Source organism: Aplidium turbinatum, chromosome 16, assembly GCF_918807975.1.
Source record: "Aplidium turbinatum chromosome 16, kaAplTurb1.1, whole genome shotgun sequence".
Lineage (NCBI taxonomy): Eukaryota > Metazoa > Chordata > Ascidiacea > Aplousobranchia > Polyclinidae > Aplidium > Aplidium turbinatum.
This window is the reverse complement of record NC_137487.1, coordinates 21,509,736-21,532,199: the sequence shown is the minus strand read 5'-3', so window position 1 is coordinate 21,532,199 and position 22,464 is coordinate 21,509,736. Positions and strand designations below refer to the sequence as shown.

At 39.5% G+C, this 22,464-nt stretch overlaps 1 protein-coding gene across 1 annotated transcript in view; it reads left to right on the top strand.

Moving 5' to 3' along the window:
* Positions 1-21,980, top strand: part of LOC145785601 (uncharacterized) — a 28,203-nt gene extending 6,223 nt beyond the window's left edge. The window contains exons 5-9 of the mRNA XM_082597273.1: positions 2,494-3,822; positions 4,566-4,634; positions 20,782-21,044; positions 21,274-21,459; positions 21,880-21,980. Coding sequence (XP_082453399.1) covers positions 2,494-3,822; positions 4,566-4,634; positions 20,782-21,044; positions 21,274-21,459; positions 21,880-21,930 — 1,898 coding nt within the window. The 3' untranslated portion in view covers positions 21,931-21,980. The remainder of the gene's footprint in view (positions 1-2,493; positions 3,823-4,565; positions 4,635-20,781; positions 21,045-21,273; positions 21,460-21,879) is intronic.
* The last annotated feature ends 484 nt before the right edge of the window (positions 21,981-22,464 follow it).

Sequence of the window (22,464 nt, the reverse complement as noted above, 5' to 3'; positions counted from 1 at the left end):
GAGGTGCTAAGACAGATATGCTTTTTAAACCAAGAATGCGCACAAAGCTTGGCCAACGCTCAATTTAATTTCTTGGAACAAACACTTGGAACAAATTACCGGAACAGCTAAGAAAAGTTCAAACAATTAGTATGTTTTCTAAAAAATTAAAACTGCACTTGCAGGGTATAATGTCTGGGTATAAGTAACTGATATAGTACCATCAAACTGTTTCTACTTATTCTCACCGTATCTCGCTAATTACTGTATATTCGCTTTTGTCTTACCAGTATGCTGTGTTGTGTGTTCTATGTACAGTATATGCCATTTTGTATTTCTGCATCATTTCTTGTATTCCTGTTTTTATATTATACTGTTAAATTTAGTATGTGTATTGTTTTTTTGTTTTTTTATGTTGTATATAATATAGATTTGCGTTCAACTCTGACACCGTTCCCTGTCAAATAAGTTATGACACCACACGGGTGTGGCAGACTTGATGACCAGTTCGGTCTTTCTGCCACTCCCATCATCATCAGCAAACAACCTAGCTCACATTAATATCTTGTATTGTTTTTTCACATGTGCTGATGATGCAAAATAAAAGAACTTCTTCTTCTAATGCCATGAAGTTTGGCTCCAAAAGCAGCAAAGGCTTATTTAGAAAATTTGTTCAACCCTGTAACCAAGGCTGTGGAGTCGGGCGAAAAATATCCGATCCCGACTTCGACTTCGCGGTTTATAACTGGCCCACTCCGACTTCAGTGTCGCCAGATTTTTGAGGGTTACCAGATTTTTTTCATTTTTTTAAAATCTAATTTCACTTAAGTTGTGGTAGAAATTTCAACAACGACCTCAAATTTTATTGTAAATCGTTTTGTAGAAAGACTTTTTTAACAACTCCGACTTCGGACACGTCAAAATCCTTCCGACTCCACAGCCCTGCCTGTAACACCAGCAGCAAGATTAAAGCCACGTATCTGTTCTATATGTCATGAGTGTATTTTCCATTTGCGCCAAAGTCACACGTCACAGAAGGACAGCACACATCAATCAAATGTAATGGAAATGTTAACTCACAAGTCGAGGAAGAGAGTGAAGTTGAATTGGAGAAAACTGATGAGTGTGCTCCCATGCTGATCTACAAAAACGTTTTTGATGCCTTGCAATGCCCTGGAAGCGAAGATGACCAGATTAGGCCTACATGTATTGTATGCAGTCGAAAGAGAGTTTTGTGTACAGTACTTGATAGGTGTGGTATAATAACCCAATTTTATATAAAGCTTTTTCAGCTTTAATGCACAATTTGTGGGAATCAGAAATAGTTGACTATAGAAGGTTTCTAAACCACCACTCCAGTACAAGTAGTATATTTGTAGTCTCAAGCAAGCAATACAAGCTTATAGAACAGCCATGGCCACTTACACTTCGGAGACATAGGTAACGTTTTCCACACGAACAAGGGGGGAAGTGGGTTGACACAGTGTGAAAAAACCTAATCAAAAGGTTGAATACTAATAGATGTGTTTTCTTACATTACATTTCCAATTAGTTTTTTTGATTTTGAATATTTTTTCTGCAGTTGTTGCATCTGTAAGGATGTGGTAGAACGTATGCTGCATTGCAGCCAAGCAAACTACAGTTGATCGAGAAGTTAATATAGTTATAATCAGAGACGGGCAAACTGGTGATCTTGAAGATCCAGATCAAAACACCGAGAGTACGTGATCTTAAATATCAAGGTCGTGGTCTTGAAGATCGAAATCACTTTTTTTGAAATGCAGTTTTGGATTAATGAGCTTGCAAAAAAACAAATGTTACTCGCAGGCAACCTGGTTAAAGGCAGTTAGTGTTGCTACATTTTGCTTTTCACTACTCAAGCACTGGTCTAAAAATTGTATTAAGCAAGTTACTGTTGTTATTTTATCAATTGTTCAATTAGTTTGAGTAGGAGCGCAATTCGCAACGTCACGCCTACTGCAAAGCCGAGGTTTATTAAGTACTGAAGATGTCAGGAAATTTTCAATTAGTTCAAAGACTTTTTTTTTAATAAAAAGTCTTTGAACCATTTTTATTAAATGTTTGTCTGGTTTGTATGGGAAGTTACAATTTCTTATTTGTGTTACAATTTCTTATGACAAACACAGAAATCTTTTGTATTTTAAAATTGGCAACACTGATTAAACTAGATTGAGACTTCAAATCAACTTTTGTCAGACAGATATCATAAACAGTGGCTTAGTAATTGGCACTGATTACTTGTACAAAACAAGTTCTAAAAAAATGTCTATCTATAGAAAGGTAACAAATTTTACAGTAATCTTGATCTTATTGATTTGCATGAAGATCAAGCCCATCTCTGGTTATAATAATTAATGTAATAGAACGTATATGCCATGTTGTAACCACGCTAATTATCGGGAAAAACTGCAAGAAACAATTCAAAAATGTGAGGATCCACATTTGCTACTTTTTAATGCAAAAATTTAATAAATTTGATTTTTTGTTTTTTAGGCTCAAACATCGGAATAGAAAAGCTGAAAGAAACAACCCTCAAGCTGTATGATCCTAAATATGACGTCGATCTGTGCCATTTTAACGTCTCTTCAGATGGTTTGCCAAAAGTGTGTGCTGAACTTTTTTTGGTTCAATTTTACGAAGGAAATCTTGTTCCCAATGACAACAAATATGATCCCAAAACCCATGAGTTTAAACTGACAAAATCTGACGAAAAAGTTGACTTTAATAAATTAGTTTTGGATGCTCAAAAGAACGATTTTGTTTCAATAATTGGATATCCTGGGGCAGGGAAAACGACCTTGTCCAAGCGCTTGGCAAGGCATCTTTGTCAGTGTGGTGATCTTGTTGTTTTAAGGAAGCTTTTCATGAACATGAGCCACTGTGATGAAGACAGATTCACTTTGAAACAATTTTTATTGGGAGATAGCAACTACAAATTAAACGAGAACGAAGCCACTTGTGCTTTTGAGTGGATCAAAAACAATCCAAGAAAAGTTTGTATCATTCTTGACGGATTTGATCAAGTGGAATGGAGTATAAAAATAATAACTGGAAAGAAATGCAACATCAACAGCTCTCTTACTTCTCAGGAACTAGTTTCAAGCCTTTGCCAAGGACAATTTCTACGTCACTGCCACCTCATCTTCACTTCTCGTCCACACGCGATGCTTTCTGTTCCTATAAACTGCAGACCAAATCTTATTTTCTTTCTTCGTGATTTAACCTCTTCAGATATGAGAACATTGTTTGATGCTTTAATAAAGAACCAGAGCAAAGCTGACGAACTCTGGGAATCATTAACCAGTAAGGCACCCCAGCTAGAATCATTATGCCACAACCCACTTATGTTACAACTTTATGTCAGAGCTTCATTGGATTCATCTGGTCAAGTGAGGTGCATTTCCACAATGACCAAAGTGTTTCATTCTGTGCTGAAAAGTCTTAAAGCGTCTGGCCATGCAGGTTCTTTGTCAGATGAAATCGTTATGAAATTGTCTGAAATCGCCTATAAAGCAACAAAAGAGGGTACAGTACTTATTAATGCTAGAACTCTTATACAAAAGAATCTGACCATCAGCGAAGTTCAGGATTTTGTGGTAACTTTATTAGGATCTAATAAAAAATGTCCGCTGCTGGAAGGTAACCAACAATTACATTTTACACATCAAACCTTCCAGGAGTACTTTTCAGCTTTCTATCTTTGTCATCACATGCCAGCAAGAGAGTTCGCTTCCTTCGTCCAAAACAATCTGCTCAATGATCATTGGTCCATTGTTGTACAATTTCTATCCGGTCTTTTGCTGGATCCAAGCACAGGAAATGGTAACTTTACGATTGATAAAAAATCATTGTTGCAAAGAGCTCACTGTTTCTCATTCTCCATTTTCATTCTTGATTTGCGTTTCTATAGTTACAATGCTGAAAAACGTTGAAGATTTTAACGCTTAAAATTTGTTTAGTTTTTTGTGTTCTTAAGTGTAGCCTACGGTGCCTGTTTACTTTTTCATGATGTTCAAGAACAGATTTAATTGCAGCGTCAACAAATATTTAACAACCAATAGCTTGCTATTAAAAATTAAATGAGACTGATCATCGGGCATTTTATTCAACATCATGATACGCTCTTCTGGTGTAAAATCAGCTAAACTTTCACAAATGATACAAGTTATTTTTAAATCAATCATAAACAAATGAAACCTAACAACAACACGATATTCAGCATGACATGAAATAAAATTTGCAAACACTTTCGGCTGTACATCTAGCGCTTGTTAAATCATATAAAAAATAATATGCAATGTATTGCTCAAGTAAAAAGAATTAAAATATACAGTTTCGCGCAGAAAAAGAAACGGTTTAAAATTTGATTTTTTTTACACGTTATCTCGCAAACATTTTGGCAAAACCCAGATCTATAGGCTACCGCTCGTCAATAGTTTACAACAAATTACAAATTAAAAATTTCAGTAAAGAAACTATTTTCAGAGCTTACAGTGATTTGCTGTTGTCTACAAAAGTGATGATGGCAAGCCGTAATTTTCACGAGGATGTGATTTTTTTTTCAGGTGAAATGTTGCAAAAGCAGAAAGTATTCATTTCAGAGCTGTACAAGAAAACTCGAAAAGTTGCTGCAAGTAAGTAAATACTTTTACCTGGTCAGCACAGTTTTCTATGCTAAAAATGTTTCACCAGTTTCAGGTAGCCTATATTTAAGGCACTGAAACTCAATATTACTTTGCTTTTTGAGTGGTTTTATTTTATAAAAAGTGTTCAAACTTCAAGTTAAAAACAATCAAAAACTGTAAAATTATCAAGTGAATAGAATCAGCCAGGTTTGGAAACAAAAGTTAAAACAACAAATATTAGATACAAATATAAACACAGTAAGCTCAAAAGCACAATCAGTATCCTTTACAATAAAAGTGAAAAAAGCATGATCACTGTTCAGACAACAACAGTCAATTTATTTACCAAGCAAGACCTTGTTAAGTTGAAATGGTCTTGGCAACATAGCCTAACTATTTTTCAACATTTTAACCCACGCCTCTGTAAAAGTCATACCGTCGATTATGGAGTGGCAACCAGATATGATCGGAGTCTAGATTTTCATGCTCCGCATCTTATTGTTTGCGAAAAAATTTGTACATTAAAAACATTACAAAGTTATTTTTTGTTTGTTCAAAAAAAAATTATTTAAAAAAAAAAACAGTAAATGCCTTTGCATCCGCTCCAGCTTTCAGACGAAAATTCGGGCTCCGGTTGAAAACAGCCGGACTCCGCATCCTTTTACTCCGGAATTCCGGCTCCTGCTCATCTCTGGTGGCAATCCTTCGACTGTAACCCTTCATTTTTTCATGATTATGGACAATACTCTCCTCTAGAAAGCAATTCCTACGGCCCTTTTAAGGGCTGTAGCCAACTAGAACTAAGAAAACGTTAATGTTTTTTTTTTGGAAACATTGAATTCAATACTTATGACACTAAATTCCAAAAAGTAATTTAATTCAAAGTCAATTCAATGAAATAAAATAACCAAACAATGAAATTTCTGGCTCAAATTATTACCTACTTAAATTTGTGTGTAAATACTTTTTTTTTGGGCAACACTACGCAGAAATTCCAGGTAAAGTTGCAGACAACAATTTTTGTTGGTAAATGACAGAGTTGCCAATCTTGCAGTTTATCAGCAAGCTCAAACTTGCTATTTTTAAGTATGCGCGTATTTTTGCAACTTACAAGTTGTTCGTAATTTTTACATTATTTAAAAAAAAACATAAAATTAATGATTGCTTTATCTAACTGGTTTAGTTTTACAACTTTATTTTACTATTTGACGCTTTAATTTATTTGGCAACCTTGCCCAAAACTCCCGCCCAAATCTGTAGGCAGCAGTGGCCGCAGTTGTCGGCAGCAGTGGCCGAGTGGTTAGCGCGTTGGGCTCGCAGTCGAGAGCCTGCATGTTCGACTCCAGCCACCTGCACTTGCTGTTGTTTCTCTGGGCAAGAAACTTTACGATAATTGCCTCTACCCAGTGATCGATTTCGAGTAATGGGTAGTACCAAATTTAAGTCATAAGTAGAGTAGACAACCGGAAACAGACATTGCAGTCTGCTGCAGCGTGGGTCAGGTGTACTTCGGAAGGCTTACACCGATGCATAGCGCTCAAGTCCGCTTTCCCGCAATGCAGGATAAAAAATATGAAAAACAAGTAGGCGACAGCCATTTTGTTTCAGTCGCTGAAGTAGTTCAGGCCCTTAGGGGAATCTTTAGGCTAAACGTGTTACACGTTGTTTTTTTGCATATTTTTGCAGTTGGTCAACCCAACTTTGATTTTAGTGGGTGCCGCAACTTTTTGGGTCACGTGATCACCCCCGAATCGGGGTGGTTACAAGAGTAGGTGCTCACTGCCTACCTACAATCCCTCCTCGGTCTGCCTCAATCATACTTGCAATTGTTTCTTGTTGTTTTTTGATTTATTGAGTTAGCGAGTTGGGATAAAAACTTGATTTTGTATAAACTTACAATGGCTTTAACACGACAACTTAAATCCGTGGTACACATTCATTTCTCTAGCTTACTTTTTTCGATAATGAAAATGAAACTCAACACAATGGCAGGCAAAGTTGTGTCCAGAAACAACGGCTCCCGGCACGCAGCAAAAGGCGATAATCAGTTGTGAAATCTCTTTGCAGCCAGGCAAGCCACGTCACGCAGAACACAGAAACAACGCAAATTCAATGTCAACAAAATTTCATCACAATTTCAATTCTGATCAAGAGGGCAATTGACCCGCCGGAACATTGCGGCCCCTAATTATGGCACATAATTAAATAAAAGTTGAAGTAGAAGGGTCGATTCCCGACATGCAATACACAGAAAGTATGTACATTAAAACTACACAAAAACGGTGACTATTCTTTGATAGCAGTGCAAGGCACTTGGACACCCTGGCCACAATGGCCTGGCGAATACTTACACGATTAACGATTACATCATTGTCATGAAACACACATAGTAGCAAACAAATCAAACGCACTACACAGTAGGCCTAACTAACTAGCTACTTATAACGAGGCCGATGACTGAGATCGCTGTAAAGCACACGTTACTAAGACATGTTGTTGAGTTACGCATATTGGAGCCCTGCGGATGACACATAGAAATACGCAGGTTAATAACAGATTTGCGCGGTACATATCTACAATACACTACAAATTTAAATGAAAGGCAAGGGTGGTACAGATGCCTCGACGACACCCGCTAACAACAGACCAGGGCGGGGCCGGGTCCAGAACGCAGTCAAGCATTCCCCACAGGAGCAACGCACGATATATCCCTTAGGACCAGGTCCACTTTGACCTCACCCGATGCCTCATCCACCACTGAGACTGCCACCCTGACGCGCCTGACAATCGGTTTTCCTTTTCTAATTTGGGGGATGATCTCATGGACTCTTCCCAGACGGTACCTCCCTCTCTTAGTTATATCTTCTGGAGAACCAACCACCACTAATTGGCCAGGCTGTAGGTTTTCCACCAAACTGGCCCACTTTTTTTCTACCCTGCAGGGAAGGTAAATAGAAAAAGATCCATTTCTCCCAGAAACTGTGAGATAGAGCCAGGTTATACCTATAGTCTCTCCGTAACTCATCTCGGTCATGAGGATTTCCTACTGATGAAAATGGGCTCAAGAATGGGTTAAGGAGTGCGGCTGGGGTGATAACAGTAGAATCCTTAGGGTCATCACATACAGGGACTAAAGGTCTTTCGTTGACTATTCTTGTGGCACTACCAGTAAATGTAAGAAGTTCAACAAAGTTGGGTTTCCGTGATGAGTTCCCAATAACGTGGGAAAAGGCAATTTTGAATTGCTTGACCATTGCTTCCCAGGCCCCTCCCTGGGCCGGGGCATACGGAGGAATGAACTCCCAGTTAATTCCCTTTTTTCGCAAAGAAGTTTGAATTTCAGAAGACTCCAAAATTTCTGGTAGTCTTTTAGCTGCCGCTTGAAATGTGGTCCCGTTATCTGAGTACATGTTACGTATAGATCCACGCAAGTCTACGAATCTGGTAAATGCTAAAACAAATTCACTGTAAGATAGTGACGTCACAAGTTCCACATGGATTGCTCTACTCGCAAGACAGGTAAATAAAAATCCCCATGCTTTCTTTTGGCTTCTTCCTTCCACAAACGTCATTGGACCAAAATAATCTACGCCACTGTTGAAGAAGGGTTTGTTATAGGCCGTGGTTCGTGGTAATGGTAGATCCGACATAAGCTGCCTGATAGGCTTTGCTTTCTCTAAGGCACATGGAGCGCAGTCATGCAAATAATGTTTCACCGAGGAATTACCATTTGCAATCCAAAAACGTTGACGAGTAGATAACAGTGTCTGTTGCACACCACAGTGATAGCTACCACAATGAGCGTCAAGGACAACTAGCCGTGTCAATGCGTGCCTCGAAGGCAAAATAAGAGGATGCTTCGCATCGACAGTTATTTCGGGAGACTTACTCAAACGACCTTCAATACGAAGTCTCCCCCGTGTGTCCACACAAGGACGATACTTTTTTAGAGAGCGCAACTCCTTCAGGCACTGTTTATCAGCGCCAGCTTCGCTCGAAGCAAGACGTTTTTTACCACATCAATCGACTCTGGCAGACCGTCACAACTTAACAAATCTCTATACACCACTTTCTGTACGTAGGAAACAACCCTATTTAAAGCGTCCTCTAGATAAGATGCATTTAACTTTGGTTTTACATACGTATGTTTCTTGCATTTGGATACAATGAACTCCGTGAAAGCTACAAGATAGGCGGCTCTCTTTTTCAACACGTACAAAGTAGGTGCGGTTTCGATCATCTTGCTAATGGAGCCAGTTGCATTTTCTTCTACCGTCATCTCCGGCGACAGTTCCATTTTACGAATAGCAGCATCTGCTTCATTCACCGTTGGGACCTCGCCTTCCTGCATGAGAAAAGATGGACCGCTCAACCACATCTCTCTGGAACCTGTTTTGGTGATGGCGTTCGGTCTGGTTCCAACGTCTGCAGAGTTGAGATGTGTCGGACAGTAATGCCATTCGCTCAGCTCTGACAAGAGTAAAATACGATTTAACCTACGAGTAACAAACTTGCATAATCGTAAATCAGGGTTTCTGATCCACTGAAGGACAGTATTCGAGTCACACCAGAAATGTTTTCTAAGATCAGGCAGGTGTAGTGCATTAGCTGCCTGGTTTAACAGTTCCGTAGTATTAAGCGCGGCTACAAGCTCCTTTCTGGCAATCGGCCATGTACTTTGATGCTTGAGGACAACCCTACTTTTGCCAAAAACGAAGGATACGCAAGGGACTCCGTTACACAGCCTACGTATATACACAACGGAGGCAAAGGAGTGATTGGAGGCATCACTGAATCCATGTAACTGATATACGATATCATCGTCTGCACAACACGGCTCTGTGTTTACAAAATACCATCTAGGTATGGAAAATTCTTTTAGTAAATCTAATGAATGAATCCACGACTTCCACTCTTTTATGTAGCTTTGTGGCACTTCGGTGTCCCAATCGAGGCCTTCAATAGCCAAACGCTGCAGAATTAACCTAGCTTTTAGGAAGAATGGAGCGCCGAACCCTAGTGGATCGAAATTTTGGCCAAGTTGGCTTAACATTGAGCGACGTGTGTACTTCTCTAAAGGTTGGAGAGAGCACTTAATAAAGAATGAATCTGACTCGGTTTGCCACACACAACCTAGAGTTTTTGCTACTGGTAAGTTTGTGTCGTCTTTTTCGAGGTCGACATCGCGAAAGGAGGAAGCCAGCATCTCTTTTTTAAAGTCCGACAAAACATCCAACGCCCCTTTGTTGGCACTCCATTTCACCAAACTAAAGCCTCGGCTATCGAACAAGTCAATGGCTTGTTTAGCAATCTCACTGACCTCATCAAGGCTATTTCCAGAGAATATCAGATCGTCCATATACATATTTTTTCGAATGGTACTCAGGGTCAGGTCACTGGCTCCAGTGGGGTTTTGTTCAATCATCTTTTGAATGGCTAAGCAGGCGACGTATGGACTGCTTTTAATTCCCCAAGGGTGTACACAAAATCTAAACGGAATTACTTTGCCCTTTTCGATATCATTATTCTCAAACCACAGCAAACGGAACAAGTCGCGTTGTTCCATTGGTAATTGAATCTGGAAGAAGCACTTGGTTAGGTCTGCCATTAGGCCAAACTTTCCCAATCTAAAGCGAGCCAGAACTTGTGTTAAAGGGTTTAATATGTCTGGGCCCGACAAAATCACATCATTAACACACCTACCCTTAAACTCAGACTTGCCGTCATACACCACTCGCTTTTTTGTTTGGGATGTCACAAAATATGGTAAGTACCACACACATGCCGATGAGTCGTCGTCTTTTACCGGCTCAATGTACTCGCTGGACTGCATTTCAGCCATCGTGTCTACTAAGAATAATCGAACGTCAGGTTGCTTTAAAGCCTTGCGTCGTAAGCTCAGAACACGGTCAAGGGCCAAAGAGTGGTTATTCGGTAATTTAAAATCGCTTTTTAACGGAACGGGCATTTCAAATCTTCCATCTTTAACTTTCATTTGTGTCTCAACAAATCTTTGTGCTATGACATCATTACGGGACAGTTCTACCGTTTCATCTATTAGGGTTAAATCCTTTATGACATGTTTTAGGCGACTGATTTCAATCTTCTGCGCATCTAAGTTGTCAAGACTAGATAACTCCTCAGCGACTTTACCATTGACTGCAACACGACGTACTTTAAAATCACCAGAGGTCATAGAACCTCGACCTCCACTAGCTAGCCAGCCCAGTGGGGTTCGAATAGCATGGGGCTCCTCTCGAGTCATGCCAACACGTTCTTCTAGTACTCGCATCAAGTAAGCATGGTCATTCCCGATTAGAATATCGACCGACGTTTTGTTAGGCAATGAAATCAAATCAACATTATCGAAATGTGAAAAACCATTTAAGTCTTGATGCTGCGGCAATGTTTCGACATGGTCACTCCAAGGTGCATTTACCACTGCTTCCACGTCGCCATACAGTTCGTCAGTAACTAAGGATTGTATATTAAATTGAACCAGATCAGAGTGCATTTCTTGTTTGCCTGCTAGAGTGTCCATGCAGAAAGAAACATTATCTACGGGTTTTAGATGCATTTCTTTAACCAATCTGCTTGAAACAAAGGTGAGCTGCGAGCCTGGGTCGTGTTGACAGTACACCAGAGCGGTCTCTCCATTAGATGGGTTTATGACCCGCGCGGCCGTGACACGATTAAACACTGCCCTTTTACAAGCGATGCTTACACTACGAGTAGTGACGGCAGGTGTTGTCCTAAGACCATGGCTCGATGTTCCTTGAGGATCCACATAGGCGTCGTGCAGTAGATAATAGTGCTTAAATCGAAAATGTTCACCACAGCGCATACAATTACATGATTGGGTGCAGTTTTTTGCTTCGTGTCCTAGACGTAGGCAGTTTAGACACCGACCAGTCGCAGCGATGACACCCCGGCGTCGCGACGGCGTCAAGTTTAAGAACTCGGGACAATTGGGTAGTCTGTGACGCTCTTGCTTATTCCTACTCTCGCAATAGATACAAAGCATGTCCTTTCTCTTACCTTCAAAGGAGCGGCTACCAAACGTTCCTTCTCGGCTCCCAGGACTAGAGGCAGACCCGCGACTGCCACCTTGGGAAACATCTCTGACTGGCTGTGCTGAGGTTTGACGAATACGCATAATGTGGTTATCACTTGAAGACCGTTTTGTATCTTTTCTAGCAACGACTTCCTCCATTAAGCGTATGGCGAAGTCCGTAGAGCGACATGTCTCTTCGCAATTTACGAAATCCATTAGGCTTTGAAAGCTTGGTTCCTCGGTGCTACCACACTGCTCTTTTAGATAGTACAAAAAGTCTTTCTTCGCATATCCAGGTAATCGTCCTGCCAGGTCTAGTACAAAACGTCCTTCTAACTGATGACTCTGGTTATACGCCCTAGCGAAGAGGGTACACTGAGCCAGCTCGTCTTTGAATTCCTTTATTGAGGATGATGACATTCCAGATAATTTATTGCCATGCCGTATCCGCCGAATATCAGGCTCCGCGATAAATCCTCCTCTAACTCCAAAGCGCTGGGACAAGCGATCCAGCGACATATCGATCCTTTCCTTTTCGCTCCAACCAGAAGTATCCGATGCTAAGTTTGAGATGGTTTGCGCGGCGCTACGTACGCAGGCTGCCTGTAGCAAAGTCAGCCGATTTCCCTCAAATGGGCAACTCTCCATTAGTGATTCAATACGGTTTTTAAAAAAGATAAATGGCATGTTGTTGCCGTCATAGTTGATCAATGCGGCCCTGTCATAGAAAGTGCGACAATTATGATATTTATAGAACCAGTTTTGTTGATCCTCATCACCTCTGTTTGCATCAAGCCCTGGTGAGAGTGTCATAACTAGGGCCATTTTATATGACCTTAAAAAATCAATAATATGACTTTATTTTTTGGAAAATATGACTTTATATAACTTTATGTGAAAATCGTTTATTTTTACATACGAACAACGTCACTCACGGAACTAAAGAGTAAAACATACGCAACATAACAGCAATACACATCCATTTTTATTTTAAACCACTGTTGTAGTACAGTTTCATGTAGTGTGGAATGTTAGAGTCTTTAAAGTTACGATTTGGACCTAAAATGACTTTAGCAAGGAAAATGAGCGCTCCACAGACGCTGATGTGGGTTGACACTTCTGCAGTTTTGCATAAAGCGCTGGTGAAATGTCTTGTCTTTAGTAGCTCCATAATTTGTTTCACATCGTTTTTGTCTAATCGCTTCTTAATGTAATTTTTGAGCTCAAGCGGATCTTTTCCGAAATCAAGGGCATTTAGATCAGCATGGGCATCTTTGATGGTGTACGTACAACTTTCCATTTTGAGTATTAAGTTGACCTCAATGTGTGACTTCATAAAATGTAGGTCTGTGACTGTAAGTGTTATATATGTAGGCTAATCCTACAGTTTGCCTTCGTTCAATCAGAAATTGCCTTACTTTCTTAGTGTTTAATTGCTTCACCGCTTAAATTGGTATTTTTTATTTAAAGTATACAACGGTATGACTTTATAACTCAAAAATATGACTATTTAACTTAAAAAAGCTGATATATGACCTAACCAGGAAAATATTACTTTATATGACTTCATAACTTTCTTAATATTCCTCATAGGGATGCGGTTTTTGCGTTAAAATTGATTTCACGACTTAGTGATGCATAGAAAAAAATATGACTTTAATGACTTTAAATAGCCCTAGTCATAACATGTCTAGTCTCTCGGCCATCATCTTTAACTAGTGGCGGATTACATCTGTTACTTTCAAGATCTTTCCTTACAGTTAAGGTGCATGTTTGTGACGGCTTCGCAACCTTCTCTCTATAAAATTCACGTTGATCATAATGAGGTTCTCTTTCAGCGGCCCCATGGGTCCCACCGGGCGGTTTTGTCAAAACATTATCTTTAGTCCACGTTTTATACTTATTTGTGAGGGCTTTCCCTGAAGAGAGCTTTCTTAGGGGGGTTTCTCTATGTGGCGGTTCCATTAAATTCTCCTGTTTAACCTTGCTCTGTTTAGGTCGGGCATCTATAGCGGCCCCATGAGTGTCTTGGGATCTCCCAGGCGGATTGAAAATGTCAGCGTCCCACCTCTGGACCTTTTCTATCGCTGTAGGGATGTATTCGGTGACTCCGAGACTACTGGCCGTAGGCCGTCGTTGCCCGCGCTCCGACCCTTGGTCCGATCCACATTGTGAAAACAACTCAAGCTTACTTTGCCTTGCTCTTAGTTCGGCTGCCTTGATCTGCATTTCAATTTCGGCTCTGGCTTCGGCTTCCTCAGCTTTGGCTTTGGCTCTGGCTTCCTCAGCTTTGGCTTTGGCTCTGGCTTCCTCAGCTTTGGCTTTGGCTTCATTCACCCGCATCTGTTTTTCCCACCGCAATTTCTCCATTTCGAGCCGGATTTCAATCTCTTCTTCTTTTGAACGTCGGGAGCGACTACTCGAGACACTGGTGGTTGATTTTCCTTTTATAGTATCTACCTTTGTATCTACCCTGGAGATTTGCTTCTGTTTTATAGTCCGTCTTAACTCCTCAATCTCTGACCTGACCTGTTCTGTAGCCTCCTGCATCACAGAGCCATCCATTTTATTTGCGAGTTCTAACAGCTCGCCAAAGCTGTCCTCCAACTCCTCCATACCAGCCAAGGCCCGCTCTAACGACCCTTCATCTTGTACCATGGGGAGACCTCTCCTTAATTCTCCAACCCCTTGCAGCACCTCTCTTTTTTTATGTCTGACGTCCCTGAGCACAGCTTCTGCACTGGACTCAGCATGGGTAAGGCTGCCATGAACCTCCTGAGGATACACCTGCCCAACGCCCGGGTGGTCCGCCGTACCACCCCCAGACGCAGCGCCCCCTGTCCCACTGCCAGCGAGAAACGTACGAGACACCGGATGGCCACCGTTACCTTCCATTTATCAATTTAAGAAATTACACTACTGTATACTACAGCCTACACACACTAATAGCGGCACACGTAACGGAAAGCGTAAACAACATTAATTAAGAACTTACCGCTCTCTGAGTTACGGTGGAGCAAGCCTCTTGACAAACAATACAGTAGTTTAAACAAGTTATCATACACAATTAGGCTACGGTACAGTAGAGTTCCAGTTTACAACACAATTAAAGTACGGTTATATTAAAGTCCTTTCGTTGCAGGGATGTGCTGACCACCCCTTCAGAAGTCTTCCTTGGTTGAAATTTAAATTTGTTAGTCTTTAAGTTAGTCCTTTAGTTCTTGTTCTTTCAATTTTGTCAAGTTTGTTAGTTCTTTCAATTCTTTTATTTCGTTATTTAGATACTTTATAGTTCTTTACTTCAGTTGTCCAATAATCAAGTTTTTATTTTTGGTTACAAGAGTAGGTGCTCACTGCCTACCTACAATCCCTCCTCGGTCTGCCTCAATCATACTTGCAATTGTTTCTTGTTGTTTTTTGATTTATTGAGTTAGCGAGTTGGGATAAAAACTTGATTTTGTATAAACTTACAATGGCTTTAACACGACAACTTAAATCCGTGGTACACATTCATTTCTCTAGCTTACTTTTTTCGATAATGAAAATGAAACTCAACACAATGGCAGGCAAAGTTGTGTCCAGAAACAACGGCTCCCGGCACGCAGCAAAAGGCGATAATCAGTTGTGAAATCTCTTTGCAGCCAGGCAAGCCACGTCACGCAGAACACAGAAACAACGCAAATTCAATGTCAACAAAATTTCATCACAATTTCAATTCTTATCAAGAGGGCAATTGACCCGCCGGAACACGGGGATTTCCCCAAAAATCACGTTTCAGCTGTTTTTACGGCATTTTGTGCAATTGCATATTTGATTTTTGCATATTTTAACTTAAAAAGCACACACAAATAAGTGAGACAAAACAAACACAAAATAATTTGATTGATGACGTCATTATGACGTCATCAATTTTTTTTTTTTTGCTTTTTTAACCTATTTTGCTCGTTTGCTGTTGGTTTTAGTTGGAGTACCGGTTACTGATACCATTTCACAATTCCCAAAGGTAGTTTCGTCATGATTGCATCTTTTATGACGTCATCATTACATTATTAAGACGAGACAACTTGAAATTTAGGAACCAAAGGTAAGTTTGTTCTGAAAAAAGCGATCAAATACTATCATTATAAGTTTTGCAAATGCTTAAAATTTTGCAATTGCAAGCAATAACAACAATACCAGTGTAGTATGACGCAATAATGACGTCATCAAGGATATAACCAGAAAAGCAACTACCAGGGGTGAATTTCCCTTTTAGCCATGTCACTTTAAAAGTTAAAATAATATGTAATTATGATCTACAAGTCAAATGAATACACGACACCAGATTATGCAATGTCTGAGTCTTAACACTGTCAATTCAAGATGAAAAAACTACCAGTAGCGGTTTTTAGTGTTAAATTCATACCATACGTAATTCGATGTTAAGCGAATTCGTACGACAAGGTTTTTCAAGTTACAACATAGAATTTAGAAAATCAAAAGCATTTCTTGAATGGTCAGTGTGGATTGGAGATGAAACGTCAATATGGAATGAAGATGAAACATCAGAGAGGATTGGAGATTGTGTGGTCGAATTGCATGTTTCGTACTCGCATGAACAAAGGCTTGTGCATTTTATGGATTTTTTCTTACAGGATCATCGAGAGCCATAAGTAGACTGACAACTACAATGATGTAGCCTATCATTTCGTGAATCGATGATGCGGATTGGCTTGAGGTCCAAAACGGAACAAGCTGATTTGCATCATTATGTTTCCATCCCCAAGCTAAAAGAGAAGATAGTTGCTGAACATTTACGAGGCTTGATTTCCATATTTCAGCTTGATATATCGCTCTGTGTGAATGCTGCATCAGAGCAGCTGACGTTGGTGGCAGCCTTTGAATAACGCAACCATTGGTAAACATCATATAACGGCATTCGTCTAATCGTCTACATCCGTGATAGTAGGACCATTGCCATAAAGAGCTATGACATACTTTTGTATGTCATTTATAGAACTAGGAGAGCTTGAGAAGTTCAGAGAGTTAAATAAACCACACATTGCGGTAAGATTAAGCATCCAACCATCCCAAGCCTTTTTTTCCAAAGCCGAAAAAAGACGAAACAGTAGCCTATCACAGTCTGTGATAGCATAAAACAAAGGCAAAGAAACACAAATCATCAGAGATTGAGGTAAAGTTGAAACAATATCATGGATTGGAATGAAGCGAGTTTTTTCTCCAACTTCAGATTCAACCCATAGTTTACAGATTTCTAATTTGTCAAAACACGAAATTGCAATAATTACCACATCAGTATCTACTATTTTGACTATGGCATCGGATTTTCCATGTTTCACATGGTGAAACTAGGGACGGTAGAGTACGGGACGCGCAACTCCGTTGTTCCGCCAACATTAGAAGGGTCAATTGCCAATTTGACATTTTTTCACGCTTTGTTGCTCGCTTGTTTTCAACTAAAAACCTTAAATTACTTTAAAACCAACTTCATTCTTCTTATATAACCTATAAAATGTACATTATTTTGTAAATCAGAAAAAATCGTAACCCTTCTAGTGTTGCGGATAAGCCAAAAGCGGATGTAGTTGCGCATCCCGATATTCTACTGTCCCTAGGAGAAACATACGGGTGTCTGCCTCTTCGTGATCACATGGGGAAACCTCAGACATGTCCAATGTTTGATTGTTAAGAGCTGTATCTAACGATGTTACAACAATCGTAAACAAGTTTCGATCGACTGAACTTATTACAGCTTGTTGAACCAGTTGATATAACGCAGTTTTGTTGCTGTCATTTCCCAAAAACTCAGACCAGTTTTTCTTTTTTGTTTTATTATCTTTATCCTGCATTGCGGGAAAGCGGACTTGAGCGCTATGCATCGGTGTACGCCTTCCCAACGTACACCTGACCCACGCTGCAGCCGACTGCAATGTCTGTTTCCGGGTTGTTTACTCTAATTATGACTTAAATTTGGTACTACCCATAACTCGAAATCGATCACTGGGTAGAGGCAATTATCGTAAAGTTTCTTGCCCAGAGAAACAATAGCAAGTGGGGGTGGCAGGAATCGAACATGCAGGCTCTCGACTGCGAGTCCAACGCGCTAACCACTCGGCCACTTGAGAGGAAGACGAGTATTACTTGTGACAGCCACGTAACATCCAGACCCTGTTTCTTGCAGAAGATAACCTCAAATAGCTACTGCCATCACAGAACATGCCAGCAGTGTGATGTCAGCCGATTATGAAGTAGTGAAAGAATCTGCCTCGAAAATCGATCACTACGTCCTTGATGGAGGGTTCTTGTTGCATCGAGTGCCATGGAAACTGGAGACAGTTATGGGTCTATTGCACAGTCGTATGCAGATTTTACCATTCGTCATTATCGCTTAGCAACGGTGGTCTTTGATGGATATGGTCGTCCGTCTATCAAAGACAATACCCATCAAAGACGCGGCATGAACGTCCACCGGGTTGTTCACTTTACTGTAGACACCAAGTCCATTGGAAAGAAGGAACAGTTCTTGCCTCGAGCTTCCAACAAGGAAGGATTAATTTCTGCTCAACTGAGGAATAGAAGCTGCAATGTGATGAACGCTCCAGGTGATGCAAATGTTGACATCGTCAAGACGGCAGATGGACAGCCCTCATCGACATAGTACGACTTTAATTGGTGAAGACACGGACCTTTTAACATTGATACTACACTATGCTGACACTGACCCAGACATTAAAGACCTCTACTTCCGCTCCGAAAAGGCTTACGCAACCAAGATACAGGACATCAACAAACTTAAAGCAATCATCGGACCAGACATAATTATGCTTACAGCTCCTCTTTATTCATGCATTCACCGGTTGTGATTCAACGTCAAGGATATTTGGTATCTGGAAGAAGACGCTTTCAAGAAACTAGTGAAAAGTCAACCAATAATCAAAGAATGTGCAAATTGCTTTATTCTCCCAAATCAGACAGACCACATCATTAAGGATCTTGAAAACAAAGCTATGACCGTTATGTTTGGCAACGATGGCAGTAGTAGCCTAACCTAAAAACACAGCGATACAATACATTGGTCAAGAAAATTAAAGCAGCCAAATCCTTTGTTCACCCTGAACGTTTGCCACCTACATCATCCTTTACCAAATTCCACTGCCTCAGAGTTTACTACCAGATTATGGTCAGGATGGGTAGGCTACTGACGATGGTATGGATGCTCTAGACTGGGGATGGAAAGTAGACAATAATCAGATGGTTCCAATCATGACGGACATGAAAGCTGCCCCGGACAACCTACTGAAAATGATACACTGCAATTGCGAATCGTGTTCACCTCACTGCAGTTGCCGGAGATGTGTGCTACCATACCATGCTGGATGTGGACCATACCAAACTGGTTCATGTGTCCATACAGCAATCACATAATTACAGACGATGACATCGAGAGTGACAGCGATGAGCATTAGTAATACTTGATCCATGTGCTTTCTTTACGCTGATTATGTCAAGAGTCTACATGACCACACCCTATGAGCTCTTTATGCCTGCTCAGTTAACCCAAATATATATAGAAATTTACCGGGTTTTTTAATAAACAATACATTGTTATTGTACATTTTTAATTGTTTTGGCAGCCATCTTGGATTGCCATATTGAATTTATAGGCTATCAGATAATTCAACAATTCTGAGAATAGTCTCATTGACTTCACAGGGTGTAAAAACCTAGATATAGACACCAAAACTACATGTTTTGGTCATATGATGACCTAGTTATGGTCAATTTACTATGTTATTTTAATGGTTTAGCGGCCATCTTGGATTGCCATATTGAATTTATAGGCTATCAGAGAATTTAACAATTCTGAGAATGGTTTCATTGACTTTACAGGGTATAAAAACCTAGATATAGACACCAAAACTACATGTTTTGGTCATATGATGACCGAGTTATGGTCAATTTACTGTTTTGTTCAATGGTTTAGCGGCCATCTTGGAAGCTATCTTGAAAATAACCACTTTTCGGAAGTTGGATTCCTTAAGATTTTGAATATGTTAGTACTGACACTCAATACTAATCAAATCAGTTGAAAAACCATTGGTAACTTATTGTAACCAAAAAAATAACACCAACAACAAACAAGCGACTACAATAAGAAAAAAACAAGCAAAAAATTAATACATGACGTCACAATGACGTCATTAATAACATAATTTTGTGTGATTTTTATCTCGTGTATTTTGTAGTGGCAGTCAGTCCAAATGTAAAAAAACCACGTATCTAATTGCATAAAAATGCCGTGAAAAGAGCTCAAAATTGACTTGGGGGGAATCCCCGATTTGGGGGTGATCACGTGACCCAAAAAGTTGCGGCACCCACTAAAATTGAAGTTAGATTCATCAACTACAAAAAAGTGCAAAAAAACAACGTGTAACACGTTTAGCCTAAAGATGCTCATTTTTGCCCCTAAGGTCCTGAACTAAAGAGAAAGGATCGGTTTTGATTCAGTTGCAGCAAGAAATAGTTGGTTTAGCTTCCAATTCTGTCATTATTCTGCTTGGTTTCATCAGACAAATGTTTTAAAGTTTGTTTCTGTCCGTGTCTTCTGAGTTTGAAGTAAGCATCAGCTTGGATTGAGCTGCAGCAAGAAATGGCTGATTGGAAAATTTTCATGGTCAAGTTCTAAAGTTGCTTTGAAGATTCATCGAAAAAGAAATCAAAGTTTCTTTTAATTTGCAAGCTCTGGTTAGTTTAATGTTTTAACAAAAGTTTAGTGTCCACCTGCAAAGCTAGCCTAAGTATTTTGTCCCAATTTGATAAAACTTCGAAGCCGTTAAAGACAAAACTTGTGATGTTGTGACCAACTCACAAAAGTCTACTCAGGTTAGTTTCAAATTAGAATTTTGACTCAAACCTGAAAGTTTTGTTCAAAATAATTTGTTTATATTTTTGTTTGCGATATAAATGAATTAATGTTTTGTTCTTTAGTAAACAACTTGTGTTCAATGTTTGTTTATTTTATGGTTAGAACCAAACTGTGGTTTTAGACTAGAACCTGGTTAGCCGAGCTAATATTGATTGATATTAGTCCTGCATTGTTAGATCACAAAGATCGCTCCATCATCGCCATCACAAAGATCCTGAGGGAAGGCAACGACTTAGAAGTGACAGTCACAGCAGGGCGTCATTTTGATGGAGGAGAGATGTGGATGAAATCTTCTGACCCTCAGAATGACATCCATGCAGTGACGTCATTCATCAAGTCGATGCCGACGCGACTTGGATTCCTTTCTCTGGTCTGGTGCGAAATGAATTCCAATCAATTCCTTCCATGGAAGGAGGCGATCAAATCGATGCCTGGATCCGTGAGTCATGTTTAACTTTTATAACCAACACATTGATTTATGGTCAGTTGTTACGTTGATTCAACGTCGCATTACGTTGTTTTAACGTCTCAGTTTCACAAAGTAAGTTCCAGTTTCCAATTTTAATCATTTTCTAACAATTCTTGTAAACATAAAATAAATAAACAAAAAGTCACATCATAAATAAATTGTTTGTTTAATTGTTGCGTCATAATTAATTTGTGTTTAGATTGTTTGGATGGATCTCCAATTCAACCTCCTATCTGTCGATGACGTCATCGAGGTGCTGCACAAGATTGAGGAGGAAGTTGAGATGTGGGGTTCCCTCGATGATGGAGATGGGAGGAGGATGAGATCTCCGAACATGGAGGAAAGATCCAAGCTACAAGAAGCATTGGATCGGTTGGACAATAAAGTGAGAGTTATAGCTTTGGTAGAGAGGTACTTTTTAAAAACCATAGACAGACAATCGATAACAACTTAATAACATTGAATTGCATAACATTGAATTGCAGAATTGCGTACACGTTGCTTGTACGCAGGTCAGTGCAGTTTTATTTATTTTCTGTCATATATTATTAACATTTCACGAATATTTGTTTTGTTTAGATGAATTAAGATATTTTCCTGAAGAGGGCAGAAAGTTTTGCCGAAAAACGTTTGAAATTATGTATCTATTTCATTTCTGTATTAATTTTGAACCATGCAATTCAGTGTTATTAAGTTGTTATCGATTGTCTGTCTAAAGTGAGAGCTGTTTACGTTGTATCAACGTTATAACAATTAATTGTGTCAACATTAAATCAACGTCAATTATTCGCTTTGTCTTTTACAGAAGTTGAAGATCCAGGTTGGCATCGATTCCCTCACGCACAAGAATCGTTGATGTTTTTATTTATTTGTTGATGTTTACAATAAAATTATGTCATCCAGTGATTTTGTTTGGTTGAGTTAAAAATACAACAAACTGCTTGTTTACATCAGGTAACGTAATATCAACAAAAATGTTTATAATATCATCAAACCAAGAAGGTTTGTTTATGTTCTTCAACTTGAGGTCGATAAACATCAACAAAAGTAAGTTTGTTTATTTAACTTATTAATTTTTATGAAATAATTTCAATTAAGTTATTGGTTAACAGTGTTGCCAGATTAGATAATTGGTTTTTGTAAATTCAATTGAAATCTGAAATTTAAAAGTAGCGCCACATTGTATGTGACGTCAAATCAGTTCATATGTATGCAGTGTTGCCAGATCAATTTTTTTTTAAATCATAGACCTCCAAGCGTTACCTCTAAGAGTCTAAGTCAGGGTTGCAAATTTCGTCCGGACTAGTTTTGCCGATTAAAGTTTAGGTTTCAGTGAGGGTAACAAAAGTAGCGCGCTACTGCCAAGAGGTACACTTTCAATCTTATTGTC